At 41.3% G+C, this 15,704-nt stretch overlaps 1 protein-coding gene across 1 annotated transcript; it reads right to left on the bottom strand.

Annotated features, from left to right (window-relative positions):
* Positions 1 to 1,904: 1,904 nt before the first annotated feature.
* On the bottom strand, positions 1,905 to 5,948 carry LOC137258648 (atrial natriuretic peptide receptor 1-like). The gene is made up of 3 exons (XM_067796345.1): positions 5,641 to 5,948; positions 2,668 to 5,221; positions 1,905 to 1,970 (listed from the first exon to the last, which is right to left on the bottom strand). Exons 1-3 carry the CDS (start codon positions 5,946 to 5,948, stop codon positions 1,905 to 1,907), a joined length of 2,928 nt encoding a protein of 975 aa, XP_067652446.1.
* Positions 5,949 to 15,704: the final 9,756 nt, after the last annotated feature.

Here is a 15,704-nt window from a genome sequence, read left to right as displayed (position 1 = left end):
CCACACGAGTGTTTGAACTGTATAACTCCCACAGACGTCTTGTGATCACTTTGGACATATACATAGATAAACTACTCAGTCCGGTTTTCGTTTTTCACTGTGACTAATTTAATCTATTGTTACGTCCACCACTACGCATTGTCACAGGAAAACAATCTAGGTTTTCTTAATTTTCTTTGACTAAATTTTCTTCTGGAAAGTGCCTTGTCATAAGAGGCGACCACACGGATCTGCTGGTTAGCAGGCAACTGCGATGACTACGAGTCATCGAGCCTGGACGATATGAATCACTGCGCCTAATATTTATCACAGGATTATCTGGTTCAGACATTTTTTACAGGGCGTCACCATGCATTTGTATATGGCGTTGCTAAACAACAAACACACAACAAAACGATAAAATGCACGTACAAGGGCACTCCTTCCACTGCTATCAAGCAGCTGTTTAAATGGTTGTGGCTAATACCAATCACTGGGTTGTCTGGTGCAGGTGTTATGTTGTTCAGCCATGGCCATTCAGATTTCATACCGCCAAACTAACAACTCTGGAAACACACTCTGACCAGGACGAGGCTCTGACCTAAATTACCAAACAGTATAGGCACACATGGGATCTTTTTTTCTGTTCGTGCTTGACAAATTTAATCAAGGAAACTTGTATCCTGGCGATCAAAACTGTTCTTGTTGTTGACGAGTTTAGAATGTTCTTGTTGGTCACGAGTTGAAATTGTTCTTGTTGGTCACGAGTTGAAATTGTTGTTATTGGTCACGAGTTGAAATTGTTCTTGTTGGGCACGAGTTGAAATTGTTCTTGGTTCTCACGAGTTGAGACTGTTCTTGGTGCTCACGAGTTGGGCTAACCTTGATACTGCGTATATATAGGTTATTGCTTATGTAATTTCAGACGCTTATAAATGTGTTGCCGGTGGTTGTCCCTTGTACTCTCCATGTATTGTACGGTACAATGATCTACCCCTCATCTTAATCATTTCAAAAACATGGTCACCTGCACATGAACGTAAATTGAATGGATAGTTACTTCTGCTGCAATTTTATTGGATTCAGACAAAGTTTGTCAGCGAATGACTTCGTTATATTTTTTCATAGTGTATATATCATACACTTGATACTGGAGGACGGGGTCTTTCATGCTTTAACAAATGGTAAGCATAAGAAAACAGCAGCCTCTTCATAACAGCCCCGCGGAGATCCGTGTTAGAACTGGTCTTCAGTAACCTATGCTTGTTGTAAGAGGCGAGTGACGAGATCGGATGGTCAGCCGCCATGACTTGGTTCACACATGACATCGTATCCCAGTTGTGAAGACCGATCCTAGTCCAGACTCGACTATTTACAGACCACGGCTATATAGTTGGACTGTCACTCAGTGAGATGTAAAACTAAACTCACTCACTTATTTGAAAATCTCCAGGATCACCACAACGTTCATATTTCGGTGTGCAGTTGATGATGCTGCTGCTGATGGTGATGATGCTGCTGATGATGGTGATGATGATGCTGCTGATGATGGTGATGATGATGCTGCTGATGATGGTGATGATGATGCTGCTGATGACGGTGATGATGATGATGCTGATGATGATGGTGATGATGCTGCTGATGATGGTGATGATGATGCTGCTGATGATGGTGATGATGATGCTGCTGATGACGGTGATGATGATGATGCTGATGATGATGGTGATGATGCTGCTGCTGATGGTGATGATGATGCTGCTGATGATGGTGATGATGATGCTGCTGATGATGGTGATGATGATGATGCTGATGATGGTGATGATGATGCTGCTGATGACGGTGATGATGATGATGCTGATGATGATGGTGATGATGCTGCTGCTGATGATGGTGATGATCATGACAGGTTATAACGATCATCGTTGTCAGGTCGGGGGAAATGTGCTTGATATCTGCCGGCTTCCGATCAACCAGTAACTTTTTTCTTTCACCTGAGGAATGTATCAAAACAGAATATAACTATAGCAAATAAATAAAATCATCTTGTCACTATAGTATCTTCAGTGTTTAAAGAATGCCTTCAGGGACAATATACATATCATCTTGTCACTATAGTATCTTCAGTGTTTAAAGAATGCCTTCAGGGACAATATACATATCATCTTGTCACTATAGTATCTTCAGTGTTTAAAGAATGCCTTCAGGGACAATATACATATCATCTTGTCACTATAGTATCTTCAGTGTTTAAAGAATGCCTTCAGGGACAATATACATATCATCTTGACTATGCTTGATGTTTTATTCCACACGCAGCCTTTTTCAAGCTATTCAGTGTGGACCAGACAATCCAGTGATTGATATCAAGATCAACGACCCATATTGGCAGGTGGGATAATACCAGACAAGCAGCCTGGACACTCAGTGTAATAACCCGATCCAGTCAGTAAAACAGCCAGGTTAGGTTACTGGGGACCAAAACCAACTTGAGATGTATTAACAATAACTTGCGACCAGTTACCTGTTAGCCAGTAGCGGCAATAGCAGCAGATATACCCACATTAGTCAACGTCCTACATCTTTGATGTCCCTACGTACAATTGTAAAAAAGATGCCATGAGTTGGAGAAACACACGATGTGATGTTAACCCCTCACGTCTAATTATATCCAAATAAAGATCAACTTACCTGCCCATCTGGAGGCTTGGCGGGTATTACTGTAAATTCCTTACTTGTCTGAATTGCAGAACATGTTGCCTCCGAGATCTGTATAGTCATTGGTGGGGTTGTATTGGCCAAAGTGTTGGCCCAGTCCATGGTTTTTCCAAATATGGTATACTTTAGGAGAAACTTGGGGTCAAGGACACCGGCCATTCCTGGTCCAGTGGCGACACCTACTTTCATCTGAAGCTGACAGCCGTTATGTTTGATTGTACATGATTTTGCTATAACTAGAAAGGAGAGAGCAATTCGGGACAGTACAGTGGCATGACCATTTCGTCTCGTCGGTAAGCCTGACACAACGTAATATGAGTTGGCAGAGATGTCGAATTTATGGACTGTTTCCTCAGACAAAGCGTTATCAAGAGCCGCTTGCAGGTCCCTCAACATGGTTGTGATATCAGACGCGGTGGAGGCGGCTACAATGTCTGCCAGGCCATGGATAACAGATACCAATACTGACGCCGAGTCAAACTTCTCCAGAGAAGGGGGAGCTCCAGCTGAATACGACATGGCGATTTCTGCAGGTAAAGCAGTGTAATTAGCAGTATCTACGGATTTGGTGTTGGTGATTTCCCAAACCTGCGTTCCTTGAAGTTTTTCTTCAAGTTCATAAGTATAATCTTCAAAAGCTTTCATCATGCAATCCATTAACGGTTTGTTTTTAGGATGTGCGTTTTTTATCATGCTGCAAATCCCAGCGAAAGACGGTCGGCCGATGGGGTCCATCTCCCACGCTCGTTCCATGATTTCCCGGGAGCCAACGGGAGTGTCAGGGGTAAACGCTGGACGCATAGACGTTGAGATCACAGCCTGAAGCACATCATTGGGCGACTGTGTCTCTTTGTGCTCCATGTACGGGCCATCTCGTGAAAATATTTCCTGCATGACGATGGAGAAGCTGTACACGTCGCTGTACTCAGTTGGACTGACGTCCAATCGCAAGATTTCTGGGGCAGTCCAGAATTCTACCATGTCCCATTCATTTGCACCGAAGACATCTCTGTGAACTGCCTGGACTTTCAGGCGATTGGCTAGTTTCACAAATGACCATTTCCCAACTTTAACTGTCCAATGCTCGTCTAAGAAACAACATTTAGAGGCAAGAAGGCCATGACAGATTCCTTGCCGGTGTAAGTATTGCATGCCTTTCGCAATGTCCAAACAGAGAGCATACTTCATGCTATTGTTCATGTTAAATCTACTATTTTGCAGAAGTTCGTACACAGAATGTTTCGAGCAGTATGCCTCTGCTGTAGAGACACAGTCATCAACATCTGTTAATCCATACAGTGCAACAACGTTCTTATGAAGGATGAAGTCTCTCATCCAAAGAATATCACGTTTGGTGGAAACAGACAGGTGTGCTGTGGTCTTCATGAAATGCAATGGCTGCATTTGGAGAAGCATTCCTTTCCACTGCCCTACCTTCAGCGTACTGACTGGTCCAATGCTTTCAGTGGAGACTTGACTGAATGTACCGAGGGATGGGTGAACTTTGTTACAGTTTGTCCTGAAAGTGGAACCCATCCGGGACTTAGTTATATTGGAGATCCCCAAGGTGATCGTATTTCCTCGAATCAGCCACTCATTTCGTACCAATGCTTGCTGAAGACGAATCTGATGACGAACAAGATAGAGTATGATGATAATGACTGCTGTGAACAGAAGCGGGGATCCAACGAAGACAGGAATTCGCCACGTCTGCAGAGAGACCTCTTCCTCCTCAACTACGGCAAGGAGCATGCTGTAGACATTCTGACCTTTACATGTGATTTGTTTAATGATTCTGTTCATTACCATGTTGTAGACCTCCTCTGACAGGGGTACCATATATAGACTCTCGCAGTCCTGTCTAGGGATAGTTGTAGTGTAAAACCATTCAACATACCGAACGAACTCAATAGCTGATTCACAGCTGGCCATGGAAGTCTTCTTTACTATGATGTATGTGTAGCCTGATATGGGATAGGAATCCATCCCTTTTGGAACAGCTAATGACAAAGTCATCCGCTCGTCGAAGGCACTAGCAAAATCATTCATGGCACTTTGCACTGACATCGTAGACGCTTCCACCATGTTTCCTGCCTGATTCTGTAGCCTTGCAAATGAGACTTTGGACGTAACTGCATCCGACAATACGAGATATCCTATGGAGAATTTATAGGATAGAATAATTCCAGACACCCCACGGTTGGTTTGCCCAAACTGGGTCACAACTGAAGCGTTCCACGTGTAGGACACATCGTTGTCATCAACGCCCTTGGAAAAGACACCATAAGAATCTGCCCATTGCTGGCTGACAGAGGCAAGGGCCTTTGTGAAGATTTCAGTTGTACCTGACTTGTCTCTCCGCGCAACCACAATAATCTCCTTGGAAGGTAAGTCTAAATTGGGATTTACCTGGGCGATCCTCGAGTCATTCCACCATCGAATTGCCCCACTATAAATGTCCACCACGTTCTCCATTCTAAGGTTTAGTTCTGATATTCCTGGTAGGTAGAACCCCATAACTATCGCTCTGAAAATAAATGTGGATTGATCACGTTAAAGTTATATGAGTCTGTCATAAGTACCTCAATACATTCACACTACAGCTGTTTGTTTCCACCAGTTGGGAGGATGTGAATGCAAATTAAACTATCGACATGGAACAAAGCTACGGCCATTATATTTCTTTCTGTGTGTTATCAAAACCAACTTCTGTTACCAGTTACCTGGTAGGCGATGGGGGAGCCAATTGGGTAACGGGTTCAATTCCCCATGTGGATGAAATGTGTAAAGCTCACTCCTGGTGTCCCCTGCCCTGATTATTGCTGGAAAATTGCTGAAAGCGGTGTACGCAAGAAGGCGCATTGTTGTATCTCCTGCTCAGTAGATTTCAACACCTGGACTTGGTCTAGTGACATTACTTTTATCAAAACAGCACGTTTCTCTTACCCAGCCATTGACGGAAACATCTGAAGGTCGGGGTGTTTCGCGTAATCTTCTTCCGATAGCAGAGAATCGGACCCTGCGTAATGAACTTCCGGCCCAGTCTCCCCCTTGATCCGGGCTTTTCCACCTCCACTGCCGATACTCTCGTATTTCATCGCCACCTCAGTAAACCTGCTTCTGTAAGACTTGTACGCCGGAAGCCATGCTCTGTAGACGTCGGCGGGAAAGGAGGCACCGGCACCGTTCAGCTGAACAGCGGAGTAGGCAGAGCTGAGACAGCTGACGAGAAGTAAGCAAGTTAAGGCTGCCATTCTGATCTCATCGGAGATTCTGCAATAGGCTACCAAAGGATATGTATATTAGTGAACAAATTAGGAGAATGTATGTTAGTTACCCATGGCGTATACAATGGCATACGAACCTAAATGTCTAATCTTGCAGTTTTCAATTACATTAGCATTTTAACGTGCATTTTACATGCATTGCGTATTATTTCGTCGGTATATTGCTAGAAATATACACGTTCATGAAAGCTTAAAGACGATGTTTATGTACAAATGTTGCCTCGCAGAATCCTGTGAAATTACACATTGTATTTATACGATGCTTCAAATACCGTGGAAACTACCACCTCACTGGCCAAGTGGGTGGAATTCCCGGCAAATTAAAGCTGACGTCACGCAACAAAAACATATAAGGTTAGTGTGAAAGGTGTGAGTCGCCATGTTTGCGAGATGCATGTTAAAATAAAAAGATTGGTATTTCAGTAAATTTACAGAAGCGGAAAACGCCCGAACTGGTACAAGATTATAACATATGTTTTATTTGGGATTACACTTTCTTAGTAAGGTATAATTTTTAGTACGTTGTTGTTGTTTTTTAATTAGGCGGCTGTCTTTGTGTGCTGGCGACTAGGTTCCCGACCTCTGGGGGTGTGGGTTCGAATCACTCTAAAAAATAATAGAAATTGTTGTTTATCAAGGAATTGTAATCCAAAATAACATATGTTACATTAGACAACTTTCTAAATGGCATTGTGCAATCATAGCTTTCAGCCATGAAAGCCGTGCCAATCAACACTTGTGAAAAGGGTACACAAAGCTCGCAGTCTAGATTACTAGTTGTCCGACTTCTATTTTTGTGGAAGTCGCGGTGACTGAGCGGGCTAGGCGGCTGACTTTGTGTGTTGGCGATTAGGTGCCTGGGATGGGACTCAACTCAAAAATGTATTAGAAATGGTACCTTACTTAGAAAGTGTAATCCCAAATATAACATATGTTACATTTGACCACTTTCGAAATAGCATTGGGTAATCATTGTGTAATCATGGCACAAGCTAACACGCATCGTTACGTTAATGATTCTACTCTGAACACCTTTCACCTTCACCTTGTTGGTATTAACAAGTTGGCGGTTTTAGCTGGGCCACACAATACTGACACCGTAAAGTTAATACCACTGCATTGTGTAGAATGGGTAGAATAAAAATAATCCGACTTGACTTTAACTTATATAAAGAATCAATAGTTGTTTGTTGGAAAACACCGTTAAAACACCATTTCTCCACGAAAGGCTCCTTGGTTCTTGTCATTAGTAACATCATCAGAATCAGAGCCACCATCTTCTGTCATCTACATGAGATGAGATGAGATGAGTGAGTGAGTGAGTGAGTGAGGGAGTGAGTTTAGCTTTACGTCGCAGTCAGCAATGCTCCAGCTATATGACGGCGGTCTGTACACAATCGACTCAAGATCAGACACTCTAATCATCAAAAGCATGAGCATCGATCTGTGCAGTTGGGAACGGATGACACGTGTCAACCAGGTCAGCAAGCCTGACCACCCGATCCGTTAGCCACCCCTTATGACAAGCTTGGGTTAGTGAGGGCCAGTATCACGGGTCACGTGAGATTAGTATCCCGGAGTTCATGGAATTATTCTGCCCTGTCTGTCTGCGTTGGGACGTTTTCCTTGATTTCACTGTCCCGTCACACGTCCCATGTTTACCAACGCCTAAGATGATGCTGTAGGCATAAAGTGTTGTCCATGAAGATGGATCGGCAGCCATGACTTTGAACTTTGGTTGTAGGAGCAGCTGCTTTACCCGTTGTTGGTGAGAATTGTCTTCCCTTGCTCTGCTACTCGGCCAACTTTGTTATGAGTCATCTAGTCGTTAGTTAGTCTTCTGATTGTTATTAGACTCAAAGTTCCACTGGTATAAGGGTTCGGTCAGTTAGATTCCGAAACGTTATGACAGGGCAACAATGGTTACATGGCAGTTTTTCCAAACCTTGTTAACGCGATAACTTCAGACCACAAAAGGTTATCTTCCATGTGACCAAAAGATAACAACTAGCAATGTGTTGTTTCACTGTTCTTTAGCGACGGGGGGCATTGTCATAACTAGCCAATACATGTATACATTTGTGTCTGCCAGTGCTAGACAACGTATGGAGAAACCTGTATCTATACCTGAATATGTAAAGAAATGTGTTACAGCCGGTAAATGTCTCGGTACGTAGTCAATAAACCTATGTATGGGTTGGAATACCGGGCTCTCCCATGAAGGCCACGTCCATATACATGACAAACATGTGTGACCCGCTGACTGTGGGCTTCCCACGTAAAACTGTAGAACGAATGTGTACCTTCCAGTCCTGTCTCCAACGTTCGTCAACAGCACGGCACCCTTAACACAACACTCTTCATTGTAACAGTACCTGCACAATCCATCCAACGTTCAACCAGTGCATTGCATGCAGTTCGATCGTCGTTACAACAATATACAAGGGTACAAGGACAGTTACGTATGTGTGTGTTTCCATGTTATATTGATAAAGGAAGTGAGAACTGCTGGTACTGTCACAAGACCATTTCGTAGAGATTTGATGTGTCGAACTGACGCTAAGCTCGGACTAAAACGTAGTATTTCTTTTGCTGTTGTGTCGAACCTTGGATTCGGACACAACACGAAGGTCCTTTCCCTTCGACACAGCCTTGTTGGACGCCATATTGGCTCGGTTACGATCAGAGGTTGATAAAAATAAGTTTTAAAGAGGTTGGATACCGTGACTTGTGCGCATACCGGATGCGACGGGATATGGCAGTAGGAGAGCGTATGTGTATCACGCAGTTATTTCCCTTTATCTGGCTTCTATTAATACTTCATGATATTTTGGACACACAAGCATTTAATCTGAGGTAAACCTGGTTTAGAGTTATCTCCCCTATCAGATTAATTTAAGCATGCTTATTTATTTGGAGATAATTTTGATACCTCTGGTAACGCAGGTTTATTAATTTTTAATATTAATCCAGGGTGAATTTACTGTATAAAACGTAATTGTGTAAAAATGGTGTTATAAATATCTTTTCTTCATTGATGAATCAATTTTATTCTTTTTAATCCTGTTTTTTTTTCAGAAGTTAATTAGTGTTTCAAATTCTACATGCTGCTTTGAAAATTGATTTTCCTGCTTCATTTCATAATCACTATTGAAATATCTTTATAAAAACATATACAAATGATAACAGTAATAAAATAAGAAGAGAAGTAAATAATGATAGCAAATTCAGCAATTTCTTGACATTTTCATATTTACCGTTTAACGAGAGTATTTGTGCGGAATTACTAACTTTTTTATCTTTATTTGCACTCATCTTTTCAAATAGATCTAGACAGATAATAGATCTATTCTTCAGCCTATGAATGTTGTGGAAAACACGTTAATTTCTGCCGAAACCGTGCGTATGTCATGCCACGGCTTACTGAAAATCAGCGATTCCCATCTCCATGGAGACGTTTTCAACATATTGGGAACACTTGAGTTTTGCCTCGGACCGGCCGACCACGTCTAACGTCACGGCAACAAGACAACCACATTCTGGTAACGTATTTAAGGAATCGATTCAACTTTAACCTCCACCAACCACTTGTGGGCGACGATAACGACCTGAAATTAATGACAAGCAGCACAGCACAATTAAGAATGTTATAACAGATACCGGAAGTAAGCCAAAAAACGCGGACACCTTGTTAATGTTAGAAAAATTTAATGTCTTACTCAGTCAGTCATTTGTCGCCATGGTTCCTAGTTCTTGATGATGTACGCGAGTCATTTGAAACGACAAAATTCTGACACCACAGGTCCATTTAGCCCATAAATCATCTAACACAATCCGTTAGTTTCGCGTCGCGAAATGAGAAAAATAGGTTCTCAAAACTGATTAACCTGGAAACGCATAAAGCTGTTATTGTACATCACCGATTTGTTTGCTAACTTCATAGCACGTTAACCTTAATTATTTTACTTCCAACAGGTTGATGTTCAGGACTTGCATTACCAGCTGGCTGTGTGACAGTCAATCAACTTGAAATTCTTTCAATGTTTACACTTGATCGGTGTGTTTCCTAATGTCGTTCCTGTACCATTCTGCTGTTGTCACGATTATGTTTATTTATTGTTGATCACCGGAAGCCTTGTAACTACTGACTTACGATCTGTATGGATATAATCTCAAAATACTTGCATATAGAAAAACGAGATGTAGTACCAATACTAATAATGAACACACAATTGCATTTTGGAAAGTAGTCAAATGTAACACATGTTATATTTGGGTACACTGTCTTAGATTTTTGTACTATTGTTAGGTTGAGTTCAATGAGGGATTCGAACTGGTACTAAGGCACGATTACAGGTGGACCCGTAAAGGTCCGGGGTAGAATAGGCCTTCAGCAACCCATGCTTGCCATAAAAGGCGAATATGCTTGTTGCAAGAGGCGACAAACAGGATCGGGTGGTCAGGTTTGCTGACTTGGTTGACACATGTCATCGGTTCCCAATTGCGCAGATGGATGCTCACGCTGTTGATCACTGGGTTGTCTGGTCCAGACTCGATTATTTACATACCGACGCCATATAGCTGGAATATTTCTGAGTACGGCGTAAAACTAAACTCACTCACTCACGATTGCTGTTGAAGTATGTGTTCAGATAGATGTTGGGTTCCAGGATTGCTTGTGCGCGCGTGCGTGTTTCTGCATTCGAGTACAAATAGTTAGCAGTAAACAAACTCCGAAACATGTCCGACCACAAAGCCTCCAGTCTAATTTCCAAACGAATGACCTTCTGGCTGCTGCCACTCCTGAGACTTCGCGGATGATCTAGTTAAGGACCAAGGGCAGATTACTCCAGCTTTATTACAAAACCCTTCTGAAGGCTCTCTCACCGCGGACGGAGTGAGTGTGTAAGCAATACAACTTAACTGCTACCAGGGAGATTGTGTGTTTCGTGCACAATTCCAAAGCAATCAATAATGGAGAAAGTCTAGTCTGAAGAGAAGGATCCACGGACGATCATTACCGCTATCATTCACATGTGACATACACCTGAGATCAGTTGGTTCGCCATAGAATATGTCACAGCATGTGGATGAAATGTACCTACTTTTATGTATGTCATGTGGCTACTTTCTCCCTAAACTGATTCCCTGCTCTGTAAAGTGTTTTATCGCAAACAAACAAACAAACAATGAGACGTACTTGGCCGAAACAAATCTCTTTCCAGCTGAGTCATTACCAAGATGGCAACGCTTGGGACTTGTAGGTATGTCACCGTGTGTCAGTGTTCGTGAGAAGAATTATGTTGTGATGCGGATTTATAACCTTTAACGAAAGGACATTATTACGTACAGCAGGTGCTCCCCTCCTACAGTGAGACATTGGCAGTGAACGACACACACTTCTACACATCCACAAAAAAGTGGATAAGATGTTTGTATCCTACGAACAAAATTCACATCACGATGGCATCTACATCCTCACAACCAATCTAAATCTCCGACTTGAAAACTTTATCTTTCTGACGAGGCTTTTTCATATAAAGGCGACAAATACCCTTTCATGTACTTCAGAAAGATTGGATTTCAATTCCAAATGTACCGGGGATAAGGCGTCACAATGATATTTTTCTTAGAATCAAAATGTTACTGCAATAACTATAGCAAAAGAACTTATCCGGAGGTCAGTTTGACTTACTGGATAATATGAGAAATAATTTAATTGGAAATGTAAACACAAATTGACGCCGAGGTATTACGTTCCATTCTTAACAGAGGGGTTCTTCTAATACATATAAATATTTTGTACTTGACGATGCCTCTTGCATAATCTGGTGTCGCAATGTAACATAATGTCCTGTACTCGATAGGTCTGAGATATGGACTCCCTTTCTCATAAAGGGGGCCTGATCGTCACAAGGTCAAATGAGAGCCATACCCGCATCACCACCTTCCCTCCGGTAAACTGTTATTGCTCCCAGATATTACGTTGTGCGTATGCAGTGTTTCTGTGAGGTCAGACACGAACTCGGTCATCAGTCATGAACAAAGAGATCGACTTTCATCCGACCAGTGAACCCTTCCCCGTGACGTCAAATTCCCCCGACGTCGAACTTGACACTGAGCTGGTCGGCCTGCTTTGTCCTGTGCAGATACCAACGGACGTCTGATGTCAGTCTCCACACCTTTCCAGATGTAGAAGAGTTCAGGCCCTTCGTCAAACGCCAATGTGGAAGCAGCTCTGTTTTTAACTTGCCAGTTAATATGAACGGATGAAGTCTTGAGATTCTGACAAGGGCTGAATCCTCGCTAAGAAATGTCACTTGACAAGAACGGATGAAGTCTTTGAGATTCTTATAAGTACTGATTTCTCTTTAAGAGTTGTCACTCGTGAACGCTGACTGTCCTTCACGTCAGTAGTTTACCGCTGTCAATGGATGACAACCAACACTTCTTAACATTATTCCACATACCAATTATGACCATAATTATGAAATAGCCATACACTAACATAATTATGAAATAACCATACACTAACATAATTATGAAATAACCATACACTAACATAATTATGAAATAACCATACACTAACATAATGATGAAATAACCATACACTAACATAATTATGAAATAACCATACACTAACATAATGATGAAATAGCCATACACTAACATAATTATGAAATAACCATACACTAACATAATTATGAAATAACCATACACTAACATAATTATGAAATAACCATACACTAACATAATTATAATGTGAATATAGATGGCTATACATGGGTTACAGCTTATCTGTTGCATAACATTTGTTCATGTGTATATAGCTTAAGCATGCCTTGATAAGTCACAATCAAACAGTGATGAAACCAAAAAGGTGAGCGTATCCTCCATAAACTATAAATCTATTCAACTGCAGCCTTGAATGTTGAAAGTTCTAAGCAAGAGTATCGCTTTTTAGATGACCTGCTCGGTTGTATCTGGACACCTTGACCTACTGATAATTGCTCCACATGAACGAGGCAGTTTACAGGTGGAAAATGTAATTGATCCTTGAAATCGTTCGGTCGTGTGGTGCGTTTTTCGTCACTCAGAATCCTTATGGATATAACTAAATATGAAACACATAAGTAGCTCTCGGTTGTCTTCTATAATCCAGGTGGGTAAATCAGTGGAACTGAAGAGTGTGTTTGATGGTTATTGAACGATATAACAGCATCCATTTACCGGAAGCCTAAGCTATGTTTGTCATATGGGGCAATGGTATAGAACGATAATGTTTTGACAATACTGAACTGAACCGTTTCTGAGACTGTCAAAAATGAAAACACCCTTCAATTTTTAAGAATCCACGTGGTATTAATTACATTTGTCTCAAGTGTTTGTTCTGAATAAAGTTGAGATAGTACATGCATATCTATGATGCCGGTTTTACGTTTGGTGGAGACAGCAACACGTCTGTCTATACTCCCCTAGTCATGTAATTTGGAAATCTAGTACAGACGAGGAATGGACACCAAACATTCAAACAATGTAAAGCTTAAAAGTTGAATGGATTTGCTTATAGTGGAAGTTTTACAACATGATAATAGACCATCTAAGATGCATCTTTATTCAACAATGTTACATGATTATCAAAGAAAAATGGTAAACTTTATTTAAAAGAAAACACTGTCGAGGAATCTACATGGAAAATTAACATATATATACACTATGTTTTGCAGCTAAAGTATGGTGACCGGTCGATCTTTGATATTGCAATGAAAAAAGCATCTCTCGGTATTAAGATAAGAATAGGGAGACACCTACCTTAGTCGCAAGTGAGATGTACTAAGCCGGCAGTACCGATCCCTACTGTTTATCATGAAAGTAAATAGCTTGTCTTCCGACAAACACACTTACACATGATAGGGTTACGGCGGACGTTAGGGGTTATTGATTGTTCAGCTAATGACCTTTCGTCAATTAGACTTGTCGGTGGAATATTCACGTGCTTTCTCTATTGGCTTTGTTCACAAAACGACCAATCATGACGCTTCTATGCTTCATGTATGCTCTTTCTAAATGTCGTTTATCATATTTATTAGATAAATTGTCAGTCATTAAGGCTGTTTTTTTCTCTCCACCGGTGGCCATTAAATGGCCTATAATGGACTATAATTCCTCTCCTTCCAGGCCACCCTCTTCAGTTCCATCTTTCTCTCTTCATCCACCCTCTTCCCCTCTTGATTCGTCTTCTCGTCTTCATATCTTCTTCGCCTCCTCTTTTTCTTCATCTCCTTTTGTCTTCTATCTTCTCTCTGGTTCTCTCTCATTTTCCCGCCTCCTTCCTCCTCTATTTCGAATGTTGTGGGACTGTTTTCCTTCTCGATATACACAACACGGCTTTGTCGAATTTTAGGTCGAGATGGTGGTGGTGGTTATTCTTAGAAAAACATTTCATGTGCGTGCGTGAATGCGTGCGTGCGAGCGTGCACAGCTCACGGACAAAAATTTGTTACACGCAGTTTTTTTTAACTGACAGACATGAAAGAAGCAAATATTATTACCTCGCTATTAGTAAATCATGAAAGTTCAAATGCCTAATATGCAAATGACATACTATCCTTTAATACAATGACATTGTATTATGACATGGCATTGAAGGGTGGTGAGGAAAAACATATGTATTTCTCTTATTACAACGTTTAATCAATGTTACATCTATACGTATTTTGTAGCTAACATTTAACGTGCATGGTATATAATGCCCAAACGATACAACAATGCTAAAGTATTTCCAAGTTTAAAATGTAATAAACTTGTCTCAAAGAAACCTTTTCAACTGATTTTTTAAATGATGTACCAAATTTTATGAGTAATCAACTCAACTGATATTTGAAGAACTTTTGCAGACTTTATTTCAAAGACCTCTGATTGTCACGTTGCGGGGTACTGGCCCTTTATAGAAGGATGCACAAACTTTGCTTGAGAAAAAAGTATTTAACGCTTCAATCCACTTTATGGTAAAATTATATAAGTATTCAAAGTCATTGGAAGTGTAGTTGATGGTACAAGGTCTGGCAGGCCAAATGTACTTCTAGTGGAGATGACCGTTTCATAAGATTGTGTCTTAAGGATTGAACATTCTGCGGGGTTAAATTAGAAGATCAATAGGTCTGAAAGTAAGTGACACGACCTTCTCACGTCGACGGAAACGTTATGTCCCACGTAGAAAACCGCTTTAGAAACAAAAGCCAGCGGAAACAGTGGTGCGAATGGGCAAAGGCACACAGATATTTCGGGGTGCATGATTGGAGTCGCGTGCTACTTTCAGACGAGTAATATTTGGATGTTCTAGCAATCGTAGACGAATGACGAAGGGGCGATATTCCTATGAAAAATGCCGTCATTATTGTACCCAAGCACCCACCCAAGTTTACGTTTTGGCCTTTTATCAGCCAGTGGTGTAGAAATCTTTTAAATGTGCATGGAACTTTGAATTTTGGCCGTTATCAGTCTCACGTCATCAACGACATTAAGGAACACCGCGAATGTCTTGATTTTCCATGAATGTATGTTTGTTTGGGTTTTTTCAATAAGACACATTTTGGCAAGAAAGGGCGTTCATCTACTTTCATGACCTGGAAATTCACCGGATATGAGTCCGATTGAGACCCTGTGGGATATTGTTGGTAAACGAATTGCTCATGAGATGCCTACATCAAGTGAACAGCTTAG

This window comes from Haliotis asinina, chromosome 12 (genome assembly GCF_037392515.1).
Source record: "Haliotis asinina isolate JCU_RB_2024 chromosome 12, JCU_Hal_asi_v2, whole genome shotgun sequence".
Taxonomy (NCBI): Eukaryota; Metazoa; Mollusca; class Gastropoda; order Lepetellida; family Haliotidae; genus Haliotis; species Haliotis asinina.
The sequence above is the reverse complement of the archived record's forward strand: the minus strand, read 5'-3'. Positions and strand labels throughout refer to the sequence as shown.